Source organism: Astatotilapia calliptera, chromosome 22, assembly GCF_964374335.1.
Source record: "Astatotilapia calliptera chromosome 22, fAstCal68.1, whole genome shotgun sequence".
NCBI lineage: Eukaryota > Metazoa > Chordata > Actinopteri > Cichliformes > Cichlidae > Astatotilapia > Astatotilapia calliptera.
Genome location: NC_137442.1, coordinates 17,247,939 through 17,273,434, shown reverse-complemented (window position 1 = coordinate 17,273,434; position 25,496 = coordinate 17,247,939). Strand labels below are relative to the sequence as shown.

General features: G+C 41.0%; 3 protein-coding genes across 6 annotated transcripts in view; 2 read left to right on the top strand and 1 right to left on the bottom strand.

Annotated features, from left to right (window-relative positions):
- The window catches only part of pag1 (phosphoprotein membrane anchor with glycosphingolipid microdomains 1), a 59,796-nt gene extending 44,699 nt beyond the window's left edge, over positions 1 to 15,097 (bottom strand). For 2 of the 4 annotated variants that reach the window (XM_026155475.2, XM_026155479.2), the window contains exon 1: positions 12,648 to 12,861. The gene's annotated coding sequence lies outside the window, so the exon portion shown is untranslated. Of the gene's footprint in view, positions 1 to 12,647; positions 12,862 to 15,076 lie in introns of those variants that run through there. The other 2 variants (XM_026155477.2, XM_080296587.1) reach the window with 2 other exon arrangements.
- Positions 15,098 to 15,123: 26 nt separating this feature from the next.
- mrpl53 (mitochondrial ribosomal protein L53) lies at positions 15,124 to 19,192 on the top strand. Its single transcript, XM_026155480.2, has 3 exons — positions 15,124 to 15,287; positions 17,518 to 17,630; positions 19,001 to 19,192. Exons 1-3 carry the CDS (start codon positions 15,193 to 15,195, stop codon positions 19,117 to 19,119), a joined length of 327 nt encoding a protein of 108 aa, XP_026011265.1. The 5' UTR covers positions 15,124 to 15,192; the 3' UTR covers positions 19,120 to 19,192.
- A 4,586-nt stretch (positions 19,193 to 23,778) lies between these two features.
- On the top strand, positions 23,779 to 25,276 carry fabp4a (fatty acid binding protein 4a). The gene is made up of 4 exons (XM_026156964.2): positions 23,779 to 24,063; positions 24,228 to 24,403; positions 24,508 to 24,609; positions 24,987 to 25,276. The coding sequence occupies exons 1-4, from the start codon at positions 23,991 to 23,993 to the stop codon at positions 25,038 to 25,040; spliced, it is 405 nt and encodes a 134-aa protein (XP_026012749.1). The 5' UTR covers positions 23,779 to 23,990; the 3' UTR covers positions 25,041 to 25,276.
- The last annotated feature ends 220 nt before the right edge of the window (positions 25,277 to 25,496 follow it).

The window sequence follows — 25,496 nt, the reverse complement described above, 5'->3', positions numbered from 1 at the left end:
GTCAAAACTTCTACTTCCACTGTCTGAAGAAAAAGTGCTGCTTCTGCAACGCAGCCCAAGCGTTTAAGCTTTGCTGGGATTTTTTTTAAGTGCTACTCCCTAGGCCAAGCATGCTGTCTTTGCAATGTCACTGATCTATAGAAGAAAAAAAAATTGCACAAGTAAATGATCAGCAAACTGTCAACTGTCAAGTTGTTGCACATGACCACTGATTTTGGTTTTATACTCAGCTTCATGTCTTGTGATTGAAATACACAGTTTGCTTAAAAGTTTTCAAGATAACAACGATTTGGGTCGAGGTTACCTTAGAACTATTAACAACTGAAGGACTTATTATTCAAATTATTGAAAACATTTCCAGTGCAAACAGCTGATTCGCACAACCAAAATAACACTTCAACATCAAACAGGTTTCCTATTCTTCTATAAAATCCTAACGATGTTTAACCCAATCACACAAAATCTTCCAATAAAAAGACAAAAATTAATTTTGATAAAGCGTTGTGATGATGGTTGATGATATCAGTGATAGATGACAGCCAAAGTGATGGGCGAAAGCTCTCCCATGGAGGCTATTTTTAGCTCTTTTTCTTACTAATGCATTCAAATAATATCATTACTATGAGGTTCATGATGAATTGAATCTGCGTCGCTATAGTTTCATGTTGCACCGCGCCATGCAACTGATGCTTGCAACACAGACATGTCCAGGCATGCAGGGGCAGATACCTTCTGCGAGCTTTTAGGTGTAGCGTGTGGCGCATCATCATCATCGTCATTATCAAAAATCACAGCTTCTCAGAATGTTGTGCAGGTCATGTCTTTACACACCACTTTGCATTTAAACATTATTTTTTATTGATCTCTGGCTCTCTTCCACAGTGTTTTGTCCTGTTTCTACCAGAGGTTTCTTCCTGTTAAAAGCAAGTTTTTCCTTCCCACTGTCGCTAAGTCCTTGCTCATAGGGGATCGTCAGATTGTTGGGGTTATCTTTGTATTATTGCAATGTCATTACCGTGCATTATAAAGCACATTGAGGTGATTTAGCGGTACACAAATAAAACTTGAATTACAGTAAGTTACTAATCAGAAAGTTGTTGGTTCAAACCCTGGCTGCACTAGTCTGCATGAAAGATACTAAATCCAATACACTTATTAGAAAATGAATGGGTGTTAATATTAGATAGAAAGCGCCTAAGAGTAGAAGTAAAGTGCTTGCATGTGAATAAGTGAATGAAGTGTATTGTATAAATTGCTTTGACTGCTCAAGTTGAGTAGAAAACCGCTTTATATGAACCACAGCGCTGAGTTATGAAAATAAACCAGGATTAAGTGATGGTAATAGAATCAGTAGCAGGAAAGAACTCACAGACTTGTGATGGCACTCACATCTGAGACATTTTGTAATAATAAAAAAAAAAACATATCAAAAGTTACTTTTTCTTAACAAGTACCATAGAATTAAACTACCAACCGAGTGGACCTGCTGAATCCTGTAACTTCTCCTCAGAGAATCTAAGACAAACATCAGGGACCAACTGTCCAGGAACTGAAAGGCCCCTCAGTTTACTGCGACAATCAGCTCTTTGTCCCTCCACTTGGCTCCAACATCTTTCCTCCAGTTCTATTTACTCATTCATTCAGCACTAATTCTCTGTCTGTGTCACTCTGTCTCTCTGCATCTTTCTCTTCTTTCTTCTTTCCTTTATGTCTTATCATTGCCATTGTCTCATCCTGGACACAGAAGCATATTTGCCAGGAGCCAGCAGAGGCAAACAGGGAGCCTATTCAAAGAGCTCATCACGGACACGAGAAGGGTTAGAGAAGGAGGAGGAGGATGGAGTGGAAAAAGCAGAAGGAGACAGAGAGTAAATTCCCTGGATGTCTTAATATCAATAAGCAATTTCTTCAAGAGAAAACATTGGAGGGAAAAATAACTAATGGCTTTAATTGCATCCTTTTCAAACCTTCTAGCAATTCTCACGTTGCACACTGTTGCACTCAATCCAAACCACACAAACAATATTTGCCTTGCTCTTTATCATCCCCCCACATACACACACCCCACGCTCTCTGAGGACATAATGCCCTGAAGTCCATTAACAAATACAGTCCCTGCTGACAGACAGTCATTTGCAATCAGTCTGAAAGAGAAAAATGCATAGTTGCTCATATCCTCTGTAGCAGATGATAGCCTCAAACAATTACACACTCTGAGCCAAGACAGAAGTCAGAACTGATCACTTCCTTTATTGCTTATTGCTACTGCTTGGGCGGTGAGCGAAACGCAGTGATCAAACAGACATTGTCTCACAAATATTGGCTGTTTCTCTGATGAACGAAAGATCAATAAGATTGCAAGACGTGCCCTCTAATCGCTGTTGTTTTATGCTCGTCATTTGATCCCTGATCTAATGTGTTTTACATGCCACAGAATTTCTGTCACAGACATAAATGGCTGAAGTTAGCTGCAGTTTCAATATTCAGCCTGCTTGTAAATGAAGCATTTTCACACGTGCATTTGAAAAGAGGAAAAAGTGATTTATTTGAAATCCAACTCGCCGTGCTGACTCTCAAAGGAACAGAAAGCAGCTTTTTAGCTGAGTTGGCAACAAGTCAACAAAAGAGGAATGGAAGACAGACAGTTATGACAGATGGGTGGATGGTACAGCTTTTTAAATAAACCGTGTGAACCTACTGTTAGCAACAAAGTAAACAGACACTAAACAAGGGAACACATTTGCTAAGTGTTTGGCAACAAACATGTTGAGGTTTTAGGGCTTTTTTTTTTGTGCCTCATAATAAAAAGTTTAGTTTTAGTTTAAAAGAGAACAAATTGGACAGTTGATGATGCCTGGAGTCAATCTTCTAGCCCAGTGGATGAACTTTCCTCTAACTGTGAGGCTGTTCCATTGATTCAAGTATTCAGGTTGTGAAATATCAAAATTCAGTGTGTGGTGTAACATATTTCTGGAAGGATCTAGACCTTCAAAGCTGAACCAATTCACAGACAGTTGATGTGGGACATCGAGTAGGAAGGCAGGTGTGTGTGTTTGACGGGGTTTTCTGAGATTTTGTTGGAAGGATTTTTTTTTAATTTAATAAAATAAAACAAAATATGAAATGTAGTCACCCTTCAAGATCTCCATCACCACTGGTTGACTTGAATTGTGGAGCGGAGACCGGCCCTTATTCAAAAAGCAAGTACACAATAGAAATAATAGAAATCTCACATCATGTTAAGATTGTAATAAAATATAATTCTTCTTTTTTGCACAAGAATAACACCACATAAAACCATAAAAGTGGAACTAAATACAGCCCAACTCATGCAATCATCCATTTAATACATTGTGAACTTGAGTCTGCCCCCCAGCTCCCACCCCCTCGAGTCTTTTCCCTCCACACTCAGCTATGTCTCCATCCAATCAACCCCCCAAAAATTCCACATCACACTCAAGAATTATTATTTCGCCCTGGAGAGCTCCACACTTCACTTCATTTCCCACATTTCTCCCTTTTCCTTTCTTGCTTATCTGTCCGGCACCTTTCTGTGCCCCATTACCACGCTGATGAGCACAAAACCGTTGGAGAGGTTTGACCATGAAATATCAGCCTGGAGCATAGCAGAGCACGTACCCACACCTTGTTTGTCTGCGGCTTATATTAATAACGCTGGTACGCGACGAGATAACAAGGGCATTTCCTATTATGAGCCTGCTTGGGAAAAGGGAAGAGGGAGGTACGCTTTAATTGTAAGCAGAACAGACCGTCAATGTAAGTGTGTGTGCGTGTGCGAGCGTGAAGCCAAGAAAGAAAAATAAGTCGTCAAAGGGAGGCAAAAGGGATAGACGATAAATACAGAGGAATTTAAAGCAGGCAAACTGAAGAAAAATAGGATTGAGTGAGATATGGAGAAGAGGAAGAAGAGTGGTATGCAAAAAAAAAAAAGATGACGACGGAGAAAGAAGAAAAAAAAGTAGACTGGAGAAAAGATGGAAAAAGTAGTGCACATAGCCAAAGAAACAAAGAGAAGGGATGTGAGCAGGGGAACGGCAGACAGACAGAGAAGAATAAGAAAGCGTAAAAATGGCCCGAAGGCTTTGCTGATGGATGAAAACCAATCCACTGCCCATCCCATCCGTCACCTGACTGCACATAAATGAAGCAAACAACCACCCTGTGGAGCACAAAACCTCATCACAACATCACCTGCATGTGTGCACCTTGTAGCTTTACTTGTGAACACACTGGGAGACATCAGAGAACCAGCAGATAATCATCTCTTTGTGGTTTATCTTTTCATTTAATCGCCAATAAGCTTCATTCAGCTCCAGCTGTAAAGTAGCCGTGAACAGATATTTTAGCTCTCCACGAAAACCTGACGTTGAACAATGGACCACACAAACCAGCAGCTAGCATGGTTTTAGGCCAATGCAGGGGGAGTGCCACGTTATCCAGTTGTACTCCATTTGTGGTAAGAAAATGACAAATGATGAATAAGAAAATGACAAATATTTCAGTATGTTTAACGCTTGCACCTGTCTTGTAAGTGCAGTGAAGCTAAAGTAGCTAATAAAGCACTTAGCATGGGTTTGAATCCCACCTGTGGTCCTTGTTTTTCTCCGTTTTCCTGTCTGTCTCCACGATCTCTATCAAATTAAGGCAACACGGCAAAAACAAGAGCACTCAGCACTGCAGGTCTGTCTGAAGACCAAGGGCTTTACTAAAACTTTGGATTTTGATGGTGTTTTTATAACCACATATTACAATGTTAGCCTGCTATGGTGTCCCTGTAACCTCATAGGGCTTCATATTACAAAAACAGTGTCTTGTACAGCCCTCTCCGTGCCCTTTCATATGATATATTACTCGATATAGTTTCTTCATATTTTGTTTTTCAAGGTCATCTTTGACCTTGGGCGCTAACGATCAAGGTCAAGGTAAAATGCTTAGTCAACTTAAGTACTCCCCCCAGGTATAGTATACTGTTGTAAAGTTTGAAGATGGTCTGTGAAAAAAATATTGTGGGTAATATGAAGTTTTTACTGATTTCCACATTTGGTGTGAACTTACCCTTGACTCAAATTTCACACAAATTAAATCAGCTCGAGTTGTTTCGTGTTTCTTCCTTAACAACGGCAGAAACAAAGCAGAAAATTACTTTGCAAAATATAACGATTTTGTTCTCACAAAGGCAAAAATGAAAAAGGCTGTACAGAATATAGATAAGACTCTGTATGTGCGTGTAGGAGTGTGCATGCAGGCCTTTGTATACAAGTCATGTGTGTGTGTGTGTGTGTGTGTGTGCGCCCTCCCTGGAGTGCCTCAGCCAGCGGAGCGTGAGATGAGGCGGCTCCCTTCGAGCGACATTATAGCGTCCCAGCCCTGCAGTGTGTGACTGTGTGCGTACACGTCTACACCCGCCGCATCAGCAGCTCTTTACACCAAGTAGGTACACGCGCTGCGTTCACTCACCCATCTCTGCTGTCCGTCACCTCCTCTCACCTCAGCCCTTCACACTCAGCATGCTGGTAATCATTTGTTGCCACTTGTTTACAGTTCACGCATACATAACACTCGAAGGTGTTACGAGTTGGAGTGGTGATCAAAAACACAGCCGCACTTCCCCACAGATCCCGCTGCTGTTATTACTTAAAGGACGCTGCCGCCCGTCCCCTGCCCGTCGCTTGCATCGCTCCGTGAGGTTGAAAAATGCATGAGGCCTCAAAAGATGGAAACATGGCATCTACTCATACTGGAATAAAACTGCAGGAGAGGAGTTCTTCAGTTTTAAAGTTGTGACACCAACCTGACCAACTCAAGGTCTGCCTGCTGTGGATTTTTTATGAGGTAGCAAGGCTGTCATGGAGACAGATTTGTAGGCATACAAAACTTTATTTGGTTTTAAAGGTGAACAAACCAGGAGATTATTTGAAACTCTGATCGAACGTCCACTGTTCTAATTGTACGTTTTTAGGCTGGAGTTAAATTGGAAGACCTCTCTTCAATACATCTGAACCTGTCACAAAACACAGCACACACACACACACACACCAACCACAGAGAACCAGTCTTGTCAAATTCACACTCTAACAACAGGGGGCGAATGCATAACAATGCGCTACCCACAATTCTTGAGAAGTGGGACTCTGATTTCCCATTAGACTTTCCTCTTAGGCAATCTCAATTAATTGCATCCACAGTGTTTACTTGCCATTAACACACAACACTCTCTGTCTTCTGTAGCCCAGAGGTGAGTTAGGTTTAGTGGGTTGTTTTTTACAGCCTTTTCATTTTTGCACTACAGGAAAGAGACTTGGTGCACAACACAAACACAGAGCAGCAGAATAGTCTAGCGCAAGCTGAAGCGCCCTGTTATCTTTGAGAAAATTGCTGAGGGCCAGTGTGATTTGATAGCAGCATGTGTTTCTTTGCGCATGAAAGAGATAAATAGTATGTGTCTAAGTGGAAACCGGTGCATTGTCAAGTGTGTGTGAAACATAGGAGGGAGTATATCTAAATTCTGCATGTGTACCCGTGTACTGTAAACGGGTCCATACATGTGTGTGCACTTGAACACATTCATGTTCTGTATGTCTGTTGTGAGTCGAGAGTGAGTGTTCCCGCTGTGATTTGGCTGCTTAGAGTGAGTATCTCTGGGCATGATCAGGCTGGATTCCAAATACTGTATGTCAGGACAAACAAGTCTAGCTCCAGCAATGAGTGACATACTAGGTTGCAAACACACACATACACACACACACACCTACGTTTGGTATGCTTACCTAATGAGCTCAGAGGCTACGTATCTCCAAATATTTTGCTTCTTTCTAGAACTCACTTTCACAGAAACATACAAGGTGATGGTAGAAATGCAACAAGTTTTCTAAGCCACGCCACTATATTCTATTCTGCAGTCACAGTTAATACAGATGAGGCTGGCAAACATCTACCAGCTAGTCTTAATGGGTGATAAATTGGTCCAAATCTGCAGGTTTTTCTAACCCCAGGTGATGGCGCTCATCATGGTTCAATATTTTAGATTACCAGAACATTCGGTGCTTTCCCTGCTTTAAATGTCTCGCTACAAGCATTTCCTGGTCTTACTGAGATGTGAAACAAGACTTTTAAATTTTAACACCTGTCTGCTTTCTTTAGGTACGTGGTTTGGTGGTGAGAATTTCTGAGCAACACCTGCTAAACATCCATAGACTGTCTTGGAAACTGTGTACTTGTGTTTCTTTATAACAAAAAATATGCTCAGCAAGTCCCCCTGACATTGTAGGAAACAAATTCAATTCTTGCAAGGGTCAGCAGTGTTTAGGAGACGTAGAGGAGCATGAGTGATAACCAGACTCACGCACCGTAGATCAATATCCTCTTTTTATTATTAGAATTGCTCTCTCGTTTTTTATTCACCTCATCTGTCAAAGTCTCAGTCTAATAGGTTTTTTTCCCTCCAGTTTCTCGATTCTGTCTTCATTCTCTGTCCGGATCTGTCCCATTTCTCACCATGAGCCTCCTAATCTTTACAAGGAGTGGACCCGATACATTTTCAGCGACTAATTTGACCAGGGTGAACAACCACAACGGCAATGGTCTTTTCTCCATGAACACCTCTCTTCATTTGAGAAATGACAGGCCTCACATAGTCAAATTACAGATTAAGGTGTGAGATGCGTGCAGCACTGAATCAAAGGCACACAGTTCCAGAAAAGGTGGAATGGAAACCTAATTATATCAGATCTGCCCACCAAGCTCCGGACATGGGCGTGTACTTGACAGTTTTTGCTAGTACGTTCTCAGGCCACAGCGGCTTCCCTCAACCAGAATGTGTTGACCACATGAGCGGCTCTTGTGTGCGTTTCCTCTTCCTCAAAGAAAAACTCAAGAAAAATTTCTAAAAAGCCACACCTTCTGTAGCTGTAGCTAACTTTTGGCTGAGAAATGGAAGAAAAAAACCCCCAAAACAACCAACCTGCGACATGGCAAGTTCTGTTTTTCTATTCGTGTGAAAATATTCACATGTTGAACATGTGGAGTTCAAATAAAAGCCACTTCTGTGATGTTGTGATGTCTACACAGCTGACAGTCAAAGGTTTTACAAACAAAATTCAACAAATACTTGCAATAGCTCAATAAAACTACGGATAACTGTTGAAATTATTAGCTAATAGTGTGTAATAGTGTTTGTTTTGGTTGTTATGTGACTTAACAGAGATCTATGAGTCATTCAAACATAAAAAGGCACCTAAGTCAAGGAATAAAGCAGTGTTGTGTCTACATAAGATAAGATAAGATAAGATAAGATAACCTTTATTAGTCCCACACGTGGGAAATTTGTTTTGTCACAGCAGGAGTGGACAGTGCAAAAGTTATGAGGCAAAAATTAGAATACAATAAGAATAAATACAGTACACAACTGTACAGAATAGAATAAAATAAAATACTATATACAGTAGAATAAAATAAATATACAATAAGATAAAAATAGAATACAAATACAAATACTATATACAACTGAGTAAAAATACAACGATGACAGAAAGGATTATTGCACTTAGAGACAATAAGAGACAAGAAATAACCAATTTAAAAATTTAACTTAAAGCATTTTATTACTAATAGTGCATTCAAAAATATCATTTGTTCTATTTCCTTTATTTGAATCTGCAAAAATGCCAGTGATAACACAATTTGACTTGAAATAAAATACTATTTTTGCACTAAGAAGGTGATTCCCAAAGCTCAAATTTGGTATTTCTCAGCATGGTGTGCACTGTATCCTTAAAAAAAATCTGAGGGCATTGGACAAATAGAGGATAAAAGAAGTGCTGGGCCTAAAAATCTTTCAACAGCTGATGAAAAGTATCTGAAAGTTATGTCCATAAGAAAAAGAAAGAGAAAACCCCAGAAAAACTGTGACACTGGACCTGAAAAATACATTTGTACTTCCATCTACTGATCACTGAAACGTCATCAGAAGTGGTCTCAGTGGAAGGGTGGCTGACAGAAGCCATTCTGAAGGAAAGAAAACCGGGAGACAAGGCTGAGGTATCCCAAATTACAAAAGAGCTGGGCTGAAAATCAGTGATAATTTTCTTATGGAGTGATGAATCCAGATTTTACTATTTTGGTACAATATGTATGTACAGCTATCTGTAGAACACAGTGAAGGCTCGTTCATGGTTTAGGGTTGCATTTCAGCTACTGGTTTTGGAAAGTTTCTCAAAATTGATGAAATGATAAATATAGAAAAGTACCATCAGTTTTTGATCCACCGAGGAATAAAAATTCGAAAATCAACGTCATGGATTGGCCTCCCCAAAACCCGGATTCAACAATGCTGCAGCAGTGTGGGATTTGAATGTCCTTCAAGGAGACTGGACACTCCTGAAGACTATTTCAAGAAATTACAAGAATGCTTGTCTAGGAGAGTTCAGGCTGCGTTGAAGAATAAAGGCGGTCATACGAAATGTTGACTTTCAAGCTCGTTAGAACCGTAGATTCTCTGCCATGTATTTCCATGTATGTTTGCTTATGTTTCTGCTGCACCTTTTTTTCATTTTCCTCGCAAAAAAAAAAGAGAAATGAGATGTTGCCCAAGTACCGCAAACTCATGTAGCAACCTAAATTATTAATAAATATGGGTAAGATGTGTAATAAAATACAGCTAGCGGTTTATCTGTTGGGTAACAACTGAAGTTGCGAGTAAAGATTAGCCAAAGATGATGGATAAACAGTTAGAGAACAGTGTCAAGCAAAAATTATAAATAAAATAAATTACAAATTATTTAGCTAAAAGTATGACTAGCAGTTAAATTATTAGCTAACAGTGGATTAGCAGTTCTAGCTAACTGTAAGAATGCATTTTTTAGCTACATGTAGTGGTTAAACAGGTTCAGCCGGACAGTAATAGCTAATAGATACAGAAGTAGCTGAAAGCACTGGATTGAAAAGTATGTTAATATTAAACCACAGCTGACAGAGTTGTTTGAAACAAATTTCCGAAGTCCCTCTGACATGGCTGTGAGGGTGGGCAGCTAAAAAGTGGACACAGCTGTTCTAATCTTTCACGTTGCTTTTATCTCCTGCAGACCAGTACAGCAGAAACTGCGTGGAGAGGGACAATAATTACATTTAGCTCTTCCATTTCTCCGTTCCAGATCAATGATGGAAAGAAATGCTCTTTGCAACAACACCACATAATAGCATTTTCCATTTTCATAAGAGCAGAAACTACTCAATTCAAAGCAAGCTTGACATTAAACAAAAACACTCGCACACAGCAACACGCACTTCCTCCAGACTCAAGCCTGCATATTTTTTTCCCCTCAGGGCAAATGCAGGGTAATTGTAAAATCTGAGGTGCACATCCAAACGCTCCACTGTTTGCCTACCAATGATGGGGCTGATGTCCTTGCTTGTTAAAGCCTAACTGACTGTGAAATGTGTGTAGTCTGCTAAACGACATCTTGACAGCCTATGATGAAACAATAGTTGCGCAGCAATCAGACAGAGAGTGATTATGCTTTATCCTTTCAGCAGGAGGACCTTCAGGCCCGGGGCAGCAGCAGCATCACTGGGCTCTCTATCAGACCATACACATTATGGCCAGTTTTAATGAGCGCCGACCCGCCTGCAGCTGCTCAGCCTCCACCCCTCTAGAATACAGAACCATTTTCTGATGCAAATGACTTTCTACAAAGTCATTTTACTAACATGTGTTACAACTTGAAGTCACAGTTTTACCGTGCATTTATTTCTATTTCCTGGAAGCACCTGCTTAACAGGTATCATTTATAAGCCTGTATCCAAACCACTAGACTAACTTGTGAGCTAGGAGGTGACAAAGCACAGTGTAGTTGACTATTGTGATGTTGCTGAGCCAACCAGTAAGAAAAAGAAGCAATAAAAGGTTCAAAATTGCTTAAAAATGACAAAGAACTTGTGTGGAAACCTGTTGGATTCTTGCGTTATAGAGTAAAAGCACCAGGCCGAAAAATTTCCAAACCTTGCAACTCTTTCGGGAACACTCACTCATTTCCCTTCTTCCATACAACAGCTGCACATACCCAGCCCCTCATCTCCATTCAAATTCCAGCATTAGCAGCAAGGCTATGAATACTCTAGAGTTAAAAGTGTCACAAAGCATTCAGCTTGCCCTCCCATTCGCCCAACACAGTTGCTTTTACAGTGACAGAGATTTAATCATACGCAGACATCCCGCTCTGACCCGTCTGACATGTGCATGTTATAAGCTGCAAACGCCCGCCAGCTACTTTCTATAAACATAATATTACATGATCGTACCTCATCAGGCTGAGCATTTCAACGTTTTTAAAGCATCGTTCTCAATCCTCTGATTTCCATAAAGGCTTAAAGGCCTGAATGGCAGTCATTGTTGCTGTATGGAAAACAAATAAACAAATTAAGGATCAGTTTTGTCACAGAGGTGGGAATTCATCCATAGGGCTCTTATCAAGTGATGTCACAGGAAAGAGGAAAAGGAGGACAAAAAAACCAAAAACACAAAAAAACAAATTTGTTAATGTTTAGCACGTGACAGGCGGAACTCAGAGAGAAGCTGAAACAAAGCACAAACTGTGTTTGCTGAAGTGAAGTGAATGTCAACTTCTGTGAAAAGCCAGACCGCTGCAGGGTGAATGGTCTGCCAACATATCGTATTCAACTGAGCACAGACGGAGGGAGGATGGGGGTGTTTTTTTGGGTGGCATTTGGCTCTGTTTGCCTGTGTGAGTGTGTGTGCCAACGTGTGCAGGAGAGGGGGAGACTTGGGGGGCAAATCTGGGAGAAGTGACAGAGAGTGAAAAGGGGGGTGTTTATTTATCCGGCAGGTGAGCCGAGGGAAAATTCGTATTCACGATTACAGGGAGGGAAAGCTGTCTGAGGTTCATCTGCAACTTGCTGTATATGCATGTGCATGCAGTAGGGCATGCATGGCTGCTTGGAGCTATGAAGAGGGAGGAAAGACGGCCCACACTTGTTAGTGTCAATGAGGAGGGGCGGTGGGGGGGATCCACAGAGCTCAACATCCACGCACATGACCATATCCGTGTGTATGGTAAAGTTAATATGCATCTTTAAAAAAACAGATAATGATCTCGTGATCCTTAAAAGAATCACCAGGAATTTCCTAAAAACATCATAAGCTATGAGCTCGTGCAAAACTTAAGCAATAGATGTTATGCGGGAGGTTGCATCCTTTAAAGCGCATGCACTGTTTTTCATTTTAAAGCTCGATGTACTGCAGCAGCCCTAAACCGTACACAAAGTGTGCAGGGGGAAAAACGAGATTTAAGACACAGACAGCTCGCCACTCTTGGAAATCAGCAGGAAAGACGAAACGCTCAGCGGAGGGCAACAAGTCCTTGTCTCAGCGTGACTGTCACCGCTTCTTAAATTTGGTTTCACTGCGAACACCGAGGCTGCCTCTCTGCCTGCCGCAGTGACAACTCTCAGTACACTCAGCCTGTGCGTGAAGTTTCCCAATGCAGCCGTCCACACACAGACAGTCACTCACAAAGAGAGGCATAACACTGGATATACCGACTACATATTAAAAAAACAACAACAACGAATAAAAACACAACTTCTACACACAGATGTGAAGATGCACTCACCGGAGCTGAGAAGACAGTCTAAAAAACCCAGCATTCAGCGGCCGCTCTGAATAGAAAAGTGCGCCTGGCTTTTCCCGCTGAGCTCTTAACCTCTGTCCACGCCGTCCACGCGCTGCATGAAGCCGGTGTGAGAGTGATCGGTGTCCGCACACGGAGCGATGCGGCTCGTCCTTCAGCCTGCGCGCATTTCAGGACGCTCACTTCAGTCTGCTTCGCCGTTCCAGCCAGCCAGGACGCTGCTGTGAGGAGGAGGCGGCGGAGGAGGAGTGCCAGAGAGCTGCCCCCGCAGGGCTTCACGGGAAATGTAGTCGGCCATTCCTATGAGTGGCCTTGACCGTCTCCCAGTAGCTTGCGAAGATGTGCAGCAGAGTCACTTCTTCTGCAGGGCACTGAACCCTGTTCATTTAATTCAAATATAAGCTTTAAGAGGGATTATGGGATGTGTAGTCAATTTGGATCCTTTACCTGGCTGCTATGTGGACATTTTTGAGTGTTCAGAAGTGAAGTAACTGTGTGTGAGGTTTATTAAATCTCTCTCACGGTGAAGAAAACCCACAAATTAGGTATCATTTATTTTTTACGATGCCTAAAACATTATAACTAATTACCATAATTAGTTCAATCCAGACCATTACATGCAATGCACTGAACAGTGTAACAGTTCCAGGCTGTAGTGCAATACTCTCTCATACTTGTAGCTTTGTACTTTGCACAGTTTGCTGGAAGGAACTCAGCAGGAATCGTTTTTTGTTATTTACTGATTTATGAGTTTTTGTGCTTAATTTATATTTAATAGGTTTACAGAGAGGCATTGAAACAGGGAGCACTCACTAATGAGTAAGAGCACTCAGTGTGTTTGATTTCTTTCCATTTTGTCAGCAGTACGATGATTCTGTGTTACAGATACGCCCTTGTGATTCCTCTCAGTGGTGGGGCCCTTTGCCACAATCCTCCACCTTTCCTCAGAAGTGAATTCATCTCTATTACCCATCAGCCATTCATTTGGAGGCTGTTACAGTCACTTCTGATTCATTCTTTCATACTACAGCCTCTTTGGTTTACACTCATACCTAACTTGGGTGTCATTCTCAAGGAGGAAACAACAATTCAAAACAGGGTTTTGGCACCAGAGCATGAATTTCTTTCGACATGTTGCAGAAACAGCAATGATGGAGCCTTGTGGCAAAGAAGAACATGGCAGCTCATGTTAAACACCACAGCTTCCCAGGGGGACCATCTCATAAGTTCATATTGTGTTTAGGCTGAGGCCTTCATAGATGAACTCCAACATCAAGACAATACCCTTTTCTTTCTGAGGTCAACATCCCCTGGAGCATTTATTGTTTCTGACCGCCCTCTCCCCAACTTTCTTACAGTAAGCCTCCGACAAATACTTATTGTGTGTGAGTGTGTGCATGGGTGCGCGCGTGTGTGGTGGGAGGTGTATAGGAAATGCTTCGGCCTCTCGGTAGCCTTAATGTTTAAATTTAGAGCCCTCGTGCCTCTGCTGACTGTCACAGGCTGGGTCAGGCTGTCGCTCACAGGAAAGAGACTTGAGGCGTGTTAGAGCTGGGATAAACAGCACACACTCTGGCGTACTGATCTGAGAACAACACATTTGTTCTGCTCAGGCCCTGACACCAGGGGTGTCTATAAATAACCGGCTGCAGCGAGCAGAGGTCAAGAAAGGCCTTGATAAAGTTTAGATGAGGTAATTAGTATGTGCAAGGTTTCTTCTTCTTCTTTTTTAAGTCACAGGAAAACAAACTGTTCAATGAGAGGAATGTATCTGAACCCCAAAAATATTTTTAAGTATCACTCTTGAGAAGTATTAAAGGGGTCACGCCCAAAATGTGCCAAAAAAAAAAGTGTTAGATTGTCTATTTGAACAGTAGCACCTCCTTTATTGAATTATTTCCTCACAGACCCCCTTCTCCAACGTCCTGATGATTGCACGCCTGAAGGTGCCCCAGTCACTTTTCCTCTGAATTTGTCACTTTGATTGGGGATGTTGGTGTTTACATAACAGTCACTTTTTTGTATAAAAGCCGTGTCGCAACTTGTGTTGTTATCAGTGAACTGCTTCCACTGGTGAAGCTATCACTGGGAGTACTACAGCAATATTACACCAATAATTTACTCTGTCAAGTCACAGGAAATGCTGATATTAAACAGACAGTGCCTAACTAAGTAGACAATGTTACAAGTTAATGTCACAAGTTAATGCATAATATCCTAGAGGGGAAAACATTTGTTGGTGTGTCCCTGCTTTGCTTATAAATGATCTTATGAATGATTTTTTGATCTGTAGCAGAAGACTGCAAAGATAGGAAAACACCTGCTTTAATAACTATGAAGCTAAAAAAAATCATGATCACCTCCCATTCTTTATAAAGTAACAGCTCCATGTCGTGTTGAATAATAATTACCTTTGTATGGACCTGTTAGTGAGGCAGCTACTGGAATCCTTAATCCTGTGGCGCCCTCTCGTGGCCCATGTGAGAAACCCCATTCTGGCGAGGTTAGAGGTCATTAAATCGAAAACATGGCGGCTCCCAGCAAAGCGACCGTGGTATTGAAGGCTGTGAAGAAAATAACCGTTCAGTTTTGTCCGTTCGAGTCCAATGTCCGGTCCACACGGTAAGAAAGGCGCGTTTGACGCTGCTGTTGTGTCGGAGAGCCGTTCAGTGTGCCTGAAAGGCGGGTAACGGTCGTAATTTGACAATAAGGCTGTTGGCGACAGCCAGCAGCCGCCAACCGCAACGTCATTTCATGTTTTATGTAGCGTATAGCTCGTTGATGCTTGTCGGAATAGACTGTGGTTATGCTGGCTTTCATGCTTAGTAAAGACACCCTTAAAACATTCAACATTTGGTTAATGTTAGTTGAAGAAACCCTCCGTAAATTCATAGCAACACTATATGACATGCTGCACGAAGTCTCGTCTAAACTCTTTTAATGGAAGGTTTAAAAGTAAGTTTTGCTTGAAGTAATCTCAGCACTTACGTTTGTTTTGTTATCTAGATTGCACATGACATTATACGGTCATTATACACCGGCCACTTTATTATTGGGTAGTGATTTTCCACGTTTCCGTGTGTTTTTATGTTTCTCTGTGTTTATACTGTGCAAATGTCACTGCAGAAATTGAGAAATTCAGAGCATGCAATGTTTTCCCAACCTGCTGTGTGAATATTAGCCTCAGTTTCCTGTTGTTAGCTAACTTGAATCCCAGAGCGGTCTTCTGCTGCCAAAGTCCCACCGACTTCAAGCTTTGACACACTGTGTTCAGACATGCTCTTCTGCATCTGCATGGTGGTAATGAGTGGTTGTTTCATTTACTCTTGACTACCTGTTAGCTTGAAGCAGTGTTACCATTCTATTCTGATCTATGACCTCAAAAAGGCATTTTAACCCAGATGACTGCGGCTGGATATTTTCTCCCAGAGATGGTTGTGCGGGAAATTCCCAGCAGATCAGCAGTTTGCGAAGTACTCAGACCAGCTTGTCTGGCACCAATAACCATGCCATGCTCAAAGTCACTCGGTTGATGCTTGGTTTGAACTTCATCAGGCCGTCTTGACCACTTGTCTACACACCCAGTTTAGATACTTGTGTTAACAAGCATTTGAAGAGGTGTAACTATTAAAGTGGCCTTAGAGTGTACATTACTGCCTAAATCAACGGTTCACAAATATTTTGAGAAAATACACAAAATGTCAAAGCTAAAGGGAAATCTATATTACTGATGTTTAAACACTATTTTAATGTGTAGATTTCAAGCCTATTTCGTCTAACTTCAAAGCAGATTGCCGGTTTGGTGTCAACTTTACTTTGAATCTGTAGAGTAACTAGTGATTACTGCTGTAAAATCAGTGCAATGGAGCTAAGTGTGTCATACTCGATGTCCCCACTGTGGAAATACTCACATCTACTACAGCATCTCGAGGGTTGTTCAGTCTGACGTCACTAGCCGTGTCTGGGTCTAAACTGCAGGTCCATATATCAAACGATCACTGTGGCATTACTGAGAGTTGAAAAACTGTCTAAAGTCTTTCATCTTTAATAAAATGATCAGCGTTCTGCTCTACCAGGTGTAACAATTGAGTTTAACATCCAGGCATCCATGAAAACGGAATTTATGACATCTAACGGAGTTAGAAGTTAGCAGGGAGTTAGCTCGCTAGCTTCTATCTAAATACAATATAGCATGTCCTGACTGCGGGGTTTTGGAAACAAATTAAAACGTACAGCTCTGTTATCACTTCCAGCATAAATGAAGACAGAAAACTAAACAGCAGTGACGTTTGTAGGGTTACTGAAGTTGGGCTAGCTGGTATATAATGATGTGCTACGTGACCGCTAGCGACACAGCTATGTTATCATAATATAAACAAGCTAACTGTTTTTCCACTCGATAAAAGTTACCGTGAGTGTTCTCGGTGGTCAGGAACAAATGTAATCGCATGGCAGGATGCTGTAAAAGGACCAAACTTCAGCCAGGAGAACAACTGAGATAATCCATCCACAATACGAGGTTAGTCATTCATATACTGCTGCATGGGCTGGGCTGTAGTTACATCGTAAGGTTTTAAAAACTGAGCTTAAATAAATGATTAGCGGTAATAAAAGCCAAGGGAGGTCAACAGTGATCACTGACTGTTTTAGGAGCTTTTTGAGATCAAATAAGAGAAAATACAAAACATTAAACATGTTAACAACACAAAAGCCATATTAAACGCAGACTACTTTAGACCCGGAAGTAGGATTCGTCGCGTCATCACTGAACAACCGGATAAGAAATGTACTTAGTCACTTTAATGCGTTATAAGGTAAATCTAAAAAAGCTTTTCTTTTTCCTGTCCCACAGGGAGTTTCTGACCTTAGTGGGTTCAGAGAAGGCCAGAGCTACCAACATGAACTGTGAGGTGATACCAGTGGTGAAACATGACAAGTCTGAGCCCGTAGTGGATATCACTTATGGTAAGTATGACGTGAGCACATTAGAATGAGTGGGGGAGGCAGAGTTTGGTCCATGAGTTGTTTTTTTTTCTCTAGTTTTATCTTAGTACTCCACCACAGTGGATTTTAAATTAAACAATCAAGATGTCACTCGAGGGGTTTAACAAAATGATTGCATTAACTCTGTAGAAATTACAGGTATTTTTATACACAGTCCACTATTTTCACTTGTTGAAGAGGAATAAAATGTGATTTATGTAGTTTTATAGGTGGGGAGGCCTGCTAACTTGTTATTTCACGAGAACTTAAGGAGATCAATCTGGAGACGGTTGTTGAGCTGTCAGTATGAGGTCCAGTTACATGCTCATATCATTACAATTCAAGACTTCATGGGAGTGTTCTCATGGGTGGAGTTATTTTGGATGAGATCGTTGCCGTCGTTCCCTCAGCTGTCTGAAGTGATGTGTAGTTTCATAACTGGCTCGTCTAGCACTTATGAAATGTTAATAATGCCTACAAAAGTAGCTGTCTGACTTTTGTAACCTGCTGCTAAGACAGAATATGTCATTTTATACAGGTGTGTTCATTTTCTGTCAAGAACTTGTATTTGTGCATAAAGTCTTTCTCAATGTGGGGTTAAGGTGGTGTCCAATTCATACTGTCTCCACCACTCTCTCACAGTTTGAGCCTGGTGGCTCCATCTTATGCATCTTCCCTGTCAGGGAAGATTTTTTTTCATAGAAAAATTTGGCCATTCAGTTTTTTCAGAGATGTCAGCTGATCTCGGTTTGTGGTCAGAAATTGTTGCCTAACGTCAACCTGACCAGCTGAAGTAATCCCTGATCATAACGCCGCCCGCACAGAGTTTTACACTAGGCATCACTTCATCCATCTGTCTTCTTACCCTGATGCATCCATCACTCTGGAGCACCAAATCATAACTACAATCACCTCCAGGCACAACAATGATAAGGCAACTAAGACGTTCACTTTAACCTTTGACTCAAGACAGTCGTAACCTGTTTTAATTTTCTCTTTTTCTGGTTATGTTTTTAAAAAGCCCATTCCAGATATGTCACGGGAGCCAAAGATGATAAAAAAAAATATCTAAAAACTCAAAAATAGGATAAAGTCCTGGAAATGGTGCATATGTGCAGTTCATACACTCAGAAACATATGACCCAGTCTTGGAATTTCATACAATTAGCATCACTCACGCAGTGAGTCAGGCTTTTACAAAGCTGGAGATGTCTGCCACAGGTCAGCAGAGCCGCAGCGTGTCTTACTCGACTTTTGTGCAGAGTGAACTTTTGAACATTTCCTTTCTGTACTCCTTAAGCATGTTGTTCTTATGAGTCATCTCATTGTGTTTTTGTCCTTCTTTTCCGCAGTAGACGGAGAGAAGCTGCTGATGAAGGGAGCAAATTTGACCAGCAGTGAGATGCTGAGTGCTTTTCAATCCCGCTGCGTCGCCAAGGACCCGCAGGCAAAAGTTGGAGAGAAGAAATAATCATGAGCTTGGCAGATGTGTATTTATCTGTGAATATTGTTGAACATGTACAGTAAAACTATTCCATTTCATACACATGGTGTTGACTGGCTTTAATCTAAAATGTTGTGTTGGTTAAATATTTAATAGTCAAATTCTTTTGTGCCCTTTTAACTAAACAGTAAAAAATAAAGAGAACTGTATCGTTTTTGTCACTTGGCCAAATAGTTTCTCTCAGCTGGGTTATTTCCCAACAACATTCGCCGGATCAATTAAAATGCTTTAACTGCTAAAAAAAAAAAAGGTGCTGCGATCAGTACGGGGTCACGGTGTGTCCTTGCATAATGTGTCATTTTCCTGATAAAGGAGACCATTCCAGTGTTTGAGAGAGCGTCATGCAAGCTCCAACCTTTGACACAGCAAAGCTGTAATTTGGCACAGAGTTTTACATCCAGCCCATCTGAAAAGGAGAAAAAAGCCTTTCACCCAGTCACAGATAAGTGAAATCCCACCCTCTCACATAGTCAACCTCTGTCCCGTTACCATCTGTGACTTAATGTTTTATTAATGGATCATTATTGCATCCACACACTTATTTTTTGGCAGGTTTCCTGAAAAGAACTGTAACATAAATGACTTCAAATGACTTTTCTTTAACTGACAAGCAAAATGATGGTAGGAGACCAAATTTATTGTGACTGTGTGCAACTGTGTCGATCTCGTTGCCTTTGAAATTGTTGCTTCGAAGATGAGGACCGGGTCTCCGACCTCGCGGCGTCCCTTGCTGTCTAGTTGTTTCAAGACAGGCTGCCTCCGACCAGGAAACCTATGCAGTTGCCTGGTAATCAGTAAGCAGAGGTGCAGCATGATCAGGGACCAGCTGGTTGCTGCAACTATCTTAAATAGGTCACTGGGTGTGAAAAAACCAGTCAGTCACTGATTTTTTCTAATCACATTCAAGCCTGTAGTTGAAATTACACATTACAGTTTTGCCAGTCTTTAACAAGACAAGGATCCAAAGTGAATTTAACTGAAGTAAAGGTCATCACAATATCAACAGAGCCCCTGTTTGTATTTCCTCAAAATGAAATCAGTCAGCAAACTAATAATAAACTAAATTTGACTTAATGTTCACCTACAAAGGCCTAATAATAATAATACTATTGTGCTGGAGCCTTTCTCAGCTGTCACAGGGCAAGAAGGATGTGATGGATTTGAACTCAGGACCTTCTTGCGTTGAGAGCACAGTGTTAACCACCATGCTACTGTTATTTGTACCATGATACTGTCATGGTAAAAGTGTTGTTCCAGCAGATCCCAGGAACAACATCTTAGATCTCAGTCCAGAAGAGCGCAGTCCTAGGAACAGCAAAGATACTGCACAGGACCCTCAAACTCCGAGGCCTCTGGTAGACGACCTGAGCTTGAAGGATACTGCCTGCAGGGGGGAAAGGGGGATTAAGCCTAAAACTAGGAGGGCAATTTTTCACCTGTTAAGGCAAGGCAAGGCAAGGCAAGTTTATTTGTATAGCACAATTCAACAACAAGGTGATTCAAAGTGCTTTACAGAGACATTAGAAACAAGAACAAATAAAAAGCATGATTTAAAATTGAATAAAACAAGCAAATAAACTAACTAACTAATTAACAAACAAACAAACAACAGTATATAAAATCAAAACAGATAAAATCAGAACAGTAGATAAAATCAGTAGTTAAATGTAAGTTTTGAAATTTAAGCTTAAAGTGTGGATTTGGTGCTTTATTCAAATGCAGCTGAGAACAGGTGAGTCTTCAACCTGGATTTAAATAAACTGAGTGTTTCAGCTGATCTGAGGCTTTCTGGGAGTTTGTTCCAGATATAAGGAGCATAAAAGCTGAATGCAGCTTCTCCGTGTCTGGTTCTGACTCTGGGAACTGATAAAAGACCGGATCCAGATGACCTGAGGGATCTGGATGGTTCATACTGGGTCAGGAGGTCATTGATGTATTTTGGTCCTAAACCATTCAGAGCTTTATAGGCCAGCATCAGAACTTTAAAGTCTATCCTCTGACGGACAAGCAGCCAGTGTAAGGACCTCAGAGCTGGACTGATGTGGTCCACTTTTTTGGTCTTAGTGAGGACTCGAGCAGCAGAGTTCTCAATGAGCTGTAGTTGTCTGACTGATTTTTTTAGGTAGACCTGTAAAGATGCTGTTACAGTAATCAAGCCTACTAAAGATGAATGCATGGACTAGTTTTTCCAGGTCCTGTTGAGACATCAGATCTTTTATCCTTGATATATTCTTGAGGTGATAGTAAGCTGACTTTGTTATTGTCTTAATGTGTTTTTCTAAGTTTAGGTCTGCATCCATCACTACACCCAAATTTCTCACCTGGTTTGTGGTTTTTAGATGTATAGATTGAAGTTCTCTGGTGACCTGTAATCGTTTTTCTTTGGCGCCAAAGACTATTACCTCAGTTTTGTTTTTGTTTAGCTGGAGAAAATTGTGGCACAACCAGTCATTGATTTCCTCAATGCATTTACCAAGAGCCTGTACAGGGCCTCGGTCTCCTGGTGACATTGTGATATATATTTGTGTGTCATCTGCATAGCTGTGATAGTTTATTTTGTTGTTGTTTATAATCTGTGCCAGTGGGAGCATGTAGATGTTAAACAGAAGGGGTCCCAAGATGGAACCTTGGGGAACTCCACATGTGATACTTGTCTGCTCAGATGTGAAGTTACCTATTGATACAAAGTATTTCCTGTTTTCTACGTATGTTTTGAACCAGTTTAGTACAGTTCCTGAAAGACCTGTCCAGTTCTCCAGTCGTTTGAGTAATATGTTGTGGTCAACTGTATCAAATGCTGCACTGAGATCCAGTAAAACTAGGACTGACATTTTTCCACTGTCTGTATTCAGACATGTGTCATTAAACACTTTGGTCAGAGCGGTTTCAGTGCTGTGGTTCTGTCTAAAACCTGACTGGAAGGCATCGTAGCAATTATTCTGTTTTAAGAAGTAACTGAGCTGTTGAGAAACTGCTTTTTCAATGATCTTACTTAAAAACGGGAGATTTGAGATCGGCCTGTAGTTGTTCATTTGTGTCTTGTCAAGATTGTCCTTTTTCAGTATAGGTTTTATTACAGCAGTTTTTAGTGATTCTGGAAACACACCTGATAATAAAGAAAAGTTGATGATCTGTAACAGGTCTGACTCTAAAGTCTTTGAGACCTTTTTGAAAAAACTTGTTGGCAGGACATCTAAACAGCAGGAGGAGGAGTTCAGTTGACCTAAGATGTCCTCCAGGTCTTTGCTGTTAATAGGTTGAAACTGTTTCATGGTGTTTAAACAGTTTTTTGGTGGACACAGTACATATCCTGGATCTGCTGTTGATGTACCAATTGCTTGTCTAATTTTTTGGATTTTTTCAGTGAAGAATTTGGCAAAGTCATTGCAGGCCATGGTCGAATGAAGTTCAGCTGCCACTGACACAGGAGGGTTTGTTAGCCTGTCAACTGTAGAAAATAAGACCCGAGCATTATGGCTGTTTTTAGTGATGATGTCAGAGAAGTAGGACCTCCTTGCATTCCTCAGTTGTAAATTATAATTGTGAAGTTTCTCTTTATAAATGTCATAATGAACCTGGAGGTTTGTTTTTCTCCATCTGCGCTCAGCTTTCCTACACTCTCTTTTTTCATTTTTCACCAGTGTGGAGTTTCTCCATGGAGACTTTTTCCTTCCAGAGATAACCTTCACCTTAATGGGAGCAATAGTGTCCATTACATTTAACATGTTAGCATTGAAGCTATTGACGAGCTCATTGACTGACCCTCTGGGCAGGTCAGGTGTTAATGGGAAGACCTGGTTAAAAATTGCACTACTGTGTTCAGTTATACACCGTTTTGTGATCACTGTTGTTGATATATTTGTGTGGGCTGAGATTTTACTTTCAAAGAAAACACAGTAATGATCAGACAGGCCCACATCAGACACAGTAACCTTTGAAATGCTCAGGCCTTTGGAGATCAGTAGGTCAAGAGTGTGTCCTCTATTATGTGTGGCCTCTGTTACATGCTGAGTCAGCCCAAAGTTGCCCAGAGTGTTACTCAGGTCTTTAGTCCCTTTGTCCTGAGGGTTGTCCACATGAATGTTAAAATCCCCAGCAATAATTACACAGTCAAAATCAACACAGATCACAGACAGCAGTTCACTGAGGTCATTAAAAAAGTCTGTGCAGTATTTGGGAGGCCTGTAAACATTAAGAAACACAACTTTGGATGGGGCCTTCAGCTGTAAAGCCACATATTCAAAAGACTGAAAACTTCCAGGAGATAGCTGCTTACATTGAAATGATTCATTAAATAAGACAGCAACCCCTCCTCCTCTCCTGCTCGCCCTGACCTCACTAAGAGGAATGGCTTCTTATCAGCAGATCACTACAGAATGACGGCTCATAACCAAGCTGAAAACAAATATGTCAAATATGTCATTTTTGGCCTGTTTGGCCCGCCATATAAAGTGACATCTCTGGAACCAGAGAAACACTTGATATTAAACTGTAACAAAGAAAAATATTGTTTATTCTGTATAAAATTACCGTGTTTGAAGATTAATTTTGATAAATACACATGTAGCTTAGAATATAAAACTATTGCCACGACTATGTCACGGATTAAAATAAATAAATAAGTGGGTGAAAAGGGAAAAACTCACAAGAGGAGGGATTTCAACAATTCGTTATATGACGTTGCAGGCTGTGATTGGCTCCTATCGCGTTGCTGAAAAAAAGGACTGTCCCTTTAAAACGGCCACACTCTGCTCCCACACTGGAAGAGTGCTGAACCCAGAGTCGCTGCACACTTTGTTGTTGAGGATAAAGAGGAAAAAATTTTCAAGGATTGCAAAATGGTCGAGAAATTTGTTGGAACATGGAAGATGATTTCCAGCGACAATTTTGACGACTACATGAAAGCAATCGGTAAGAACGTCTGTGGTTGGAGCTAAATTTAGGGGGGGGGAAACATTTTAATCTTAATTGTAATTAATTTTATTGTCTCAAGTTTTCACAATAGTTTTTTTTAACGTTTTAATTAAAAAGCGTCTCTACATCTGACACATTTCCTGACACCTCGCGCTCTGCAGGTGTGGGATTTGCAACCCGGCAGGTGGGCAACCGGACCAAGCCCAATTTAATAGTGACGATGGACGACGAAGGGACTATATGCCTGAAGTCTCAGAGCACCTTCAAAACCACCGAAATCAAGTTCAAACTCAACGAACCTTTTGATGAGACGACCGCAGACGACAGAAAGACCAGGGTTAGAAAGACAGAACAAGCATTTACACAGCCTGACTTTTAGATGATTGATCATTGATTTAATCTGTGCTGGACGTGACCACTTGTCTGTTTTGTGCCCTGCAGACCGTGGTGACTCTGGAGAACGGCAAACTTGTGCAGAAACAGAGCTGGGATGGCAAAGAAACGAATATCGAGAGAGAGATCACAGATGGGAAATTGATAGCGGTGTGACTTTTTTTTTTTTTTTTTTTTTTTTAAATCCTCAAACTATCTGTTTAGAAGTTCTGCGTAAAGTTATTTTACTTCCCCTGTTCTATATGTTATATAGTAGATTTAGTATGCTAATGTGTGTTAAAATGTACTGTTTATACTCAATGATCCTGTTAGGATGATAAGAAAAAGGGTATTTGTCTTAAAGTGAGGAGTTTTACAGGAAATAAAAACATCACAACATACCTGAGGAAGATTTATATAATTAAAATTTTTTTAATAAATAAGTCTGGCAGTGACTTCTTATATGATTGTATGCTCTGCTTGATGTTTGCCAGAGTTGATGCACATGCAGATTTCTTCTAATCACCTGACGTCTCCTTTCCACACAGAAATGCATCATGGGAGACGTGATCGCAGTGAGGACATACGTAAAGGAGGCATGATGGAGGGAGTTTTTCTCTTCTTTTTCAATTTTCAGCCCACTTGTTGGATGCACTGCTGGATGACAGGCTCAGTTCAATGAGCGCAATACCAAACTAAAGTACCGGCGTACTCTGCTTTTCTTATTCGCTGTGTTGATAAAAATCACTCTTCCGTGCCTGTGTTCTCCAACATGATGCATTTGGTTTCATTTGGACTTGTTGTGGTGATTTGAATAAAAATGAATGGGGAAAAAAAACTGTCGTGTGTGCCTCTGAGTTTGTCAAATGTTGGTCAGCAAGTGAGTTCGCCTTGTGCGTTTTGGATAATATCTTGATTTAATTGTGACCTACTTGAAAGCATTCATCCACTGGGCCGTGCTGAGGAATGTCTTAATAATTTTTTTTAAAAAGTGCTCTAATGGGAACATGCCTCCTAATCTGGCAGTCTGACTTTAATGGGATCCCATTCATGGTGAT

What these genes read in the sequence shown, in the direction of transcription:
- fabp4a (XM_026156964.2), top strand. Translation starts at nt 23,991, where the DNA reads ATGGTCGAGAAATTTGTTGGAACATGGAAGATGATTTCCAGCGACAAT. An exon ending in CAGACGACAGAAAGACCAGG is followed by an intron (nt 24,404 to 24,507) that starts GTTAGAAAGACA and finishes TGTGCCCTGCAG; the next exon opens with ACCGTGGTGACTCTGGAGAA. An exon ending in CAGATGGGAAATTGATAGCG is followed by an intron (nt 24,610 to 24,986) that starts GTGTGACTTTTT and finishes CTTTCCACACAG; the next exon opens with AAATGCATCATGGGAGACGT.
- mrpl53 (XM_026155480.2), top strand. Translation starts at nt 15,193, where the DNA reads ATGGCGGCTCCCAGCAAAGCGACCGTGGTATTGAAGGCTGTGAAGAAA. An exon ending in TCCAATGTCCGGTCCACACG is followed by an intron (nt 15,288 to 17,517) that starts GTAAGAAAGGCG and finishes CCTGTCCCACAG; the next exon opens with GGAGTTTCTGACCTTAGTGG. An exon ending in CGTAGTGGATATCACTTATG is followed by an intron (nt 17,631 to 19,000) that starts GTAAGTATGACG and finishes TCTTTTCCGCAG; the next exon opens with TAGACGGAGAGAAGCTGCTG.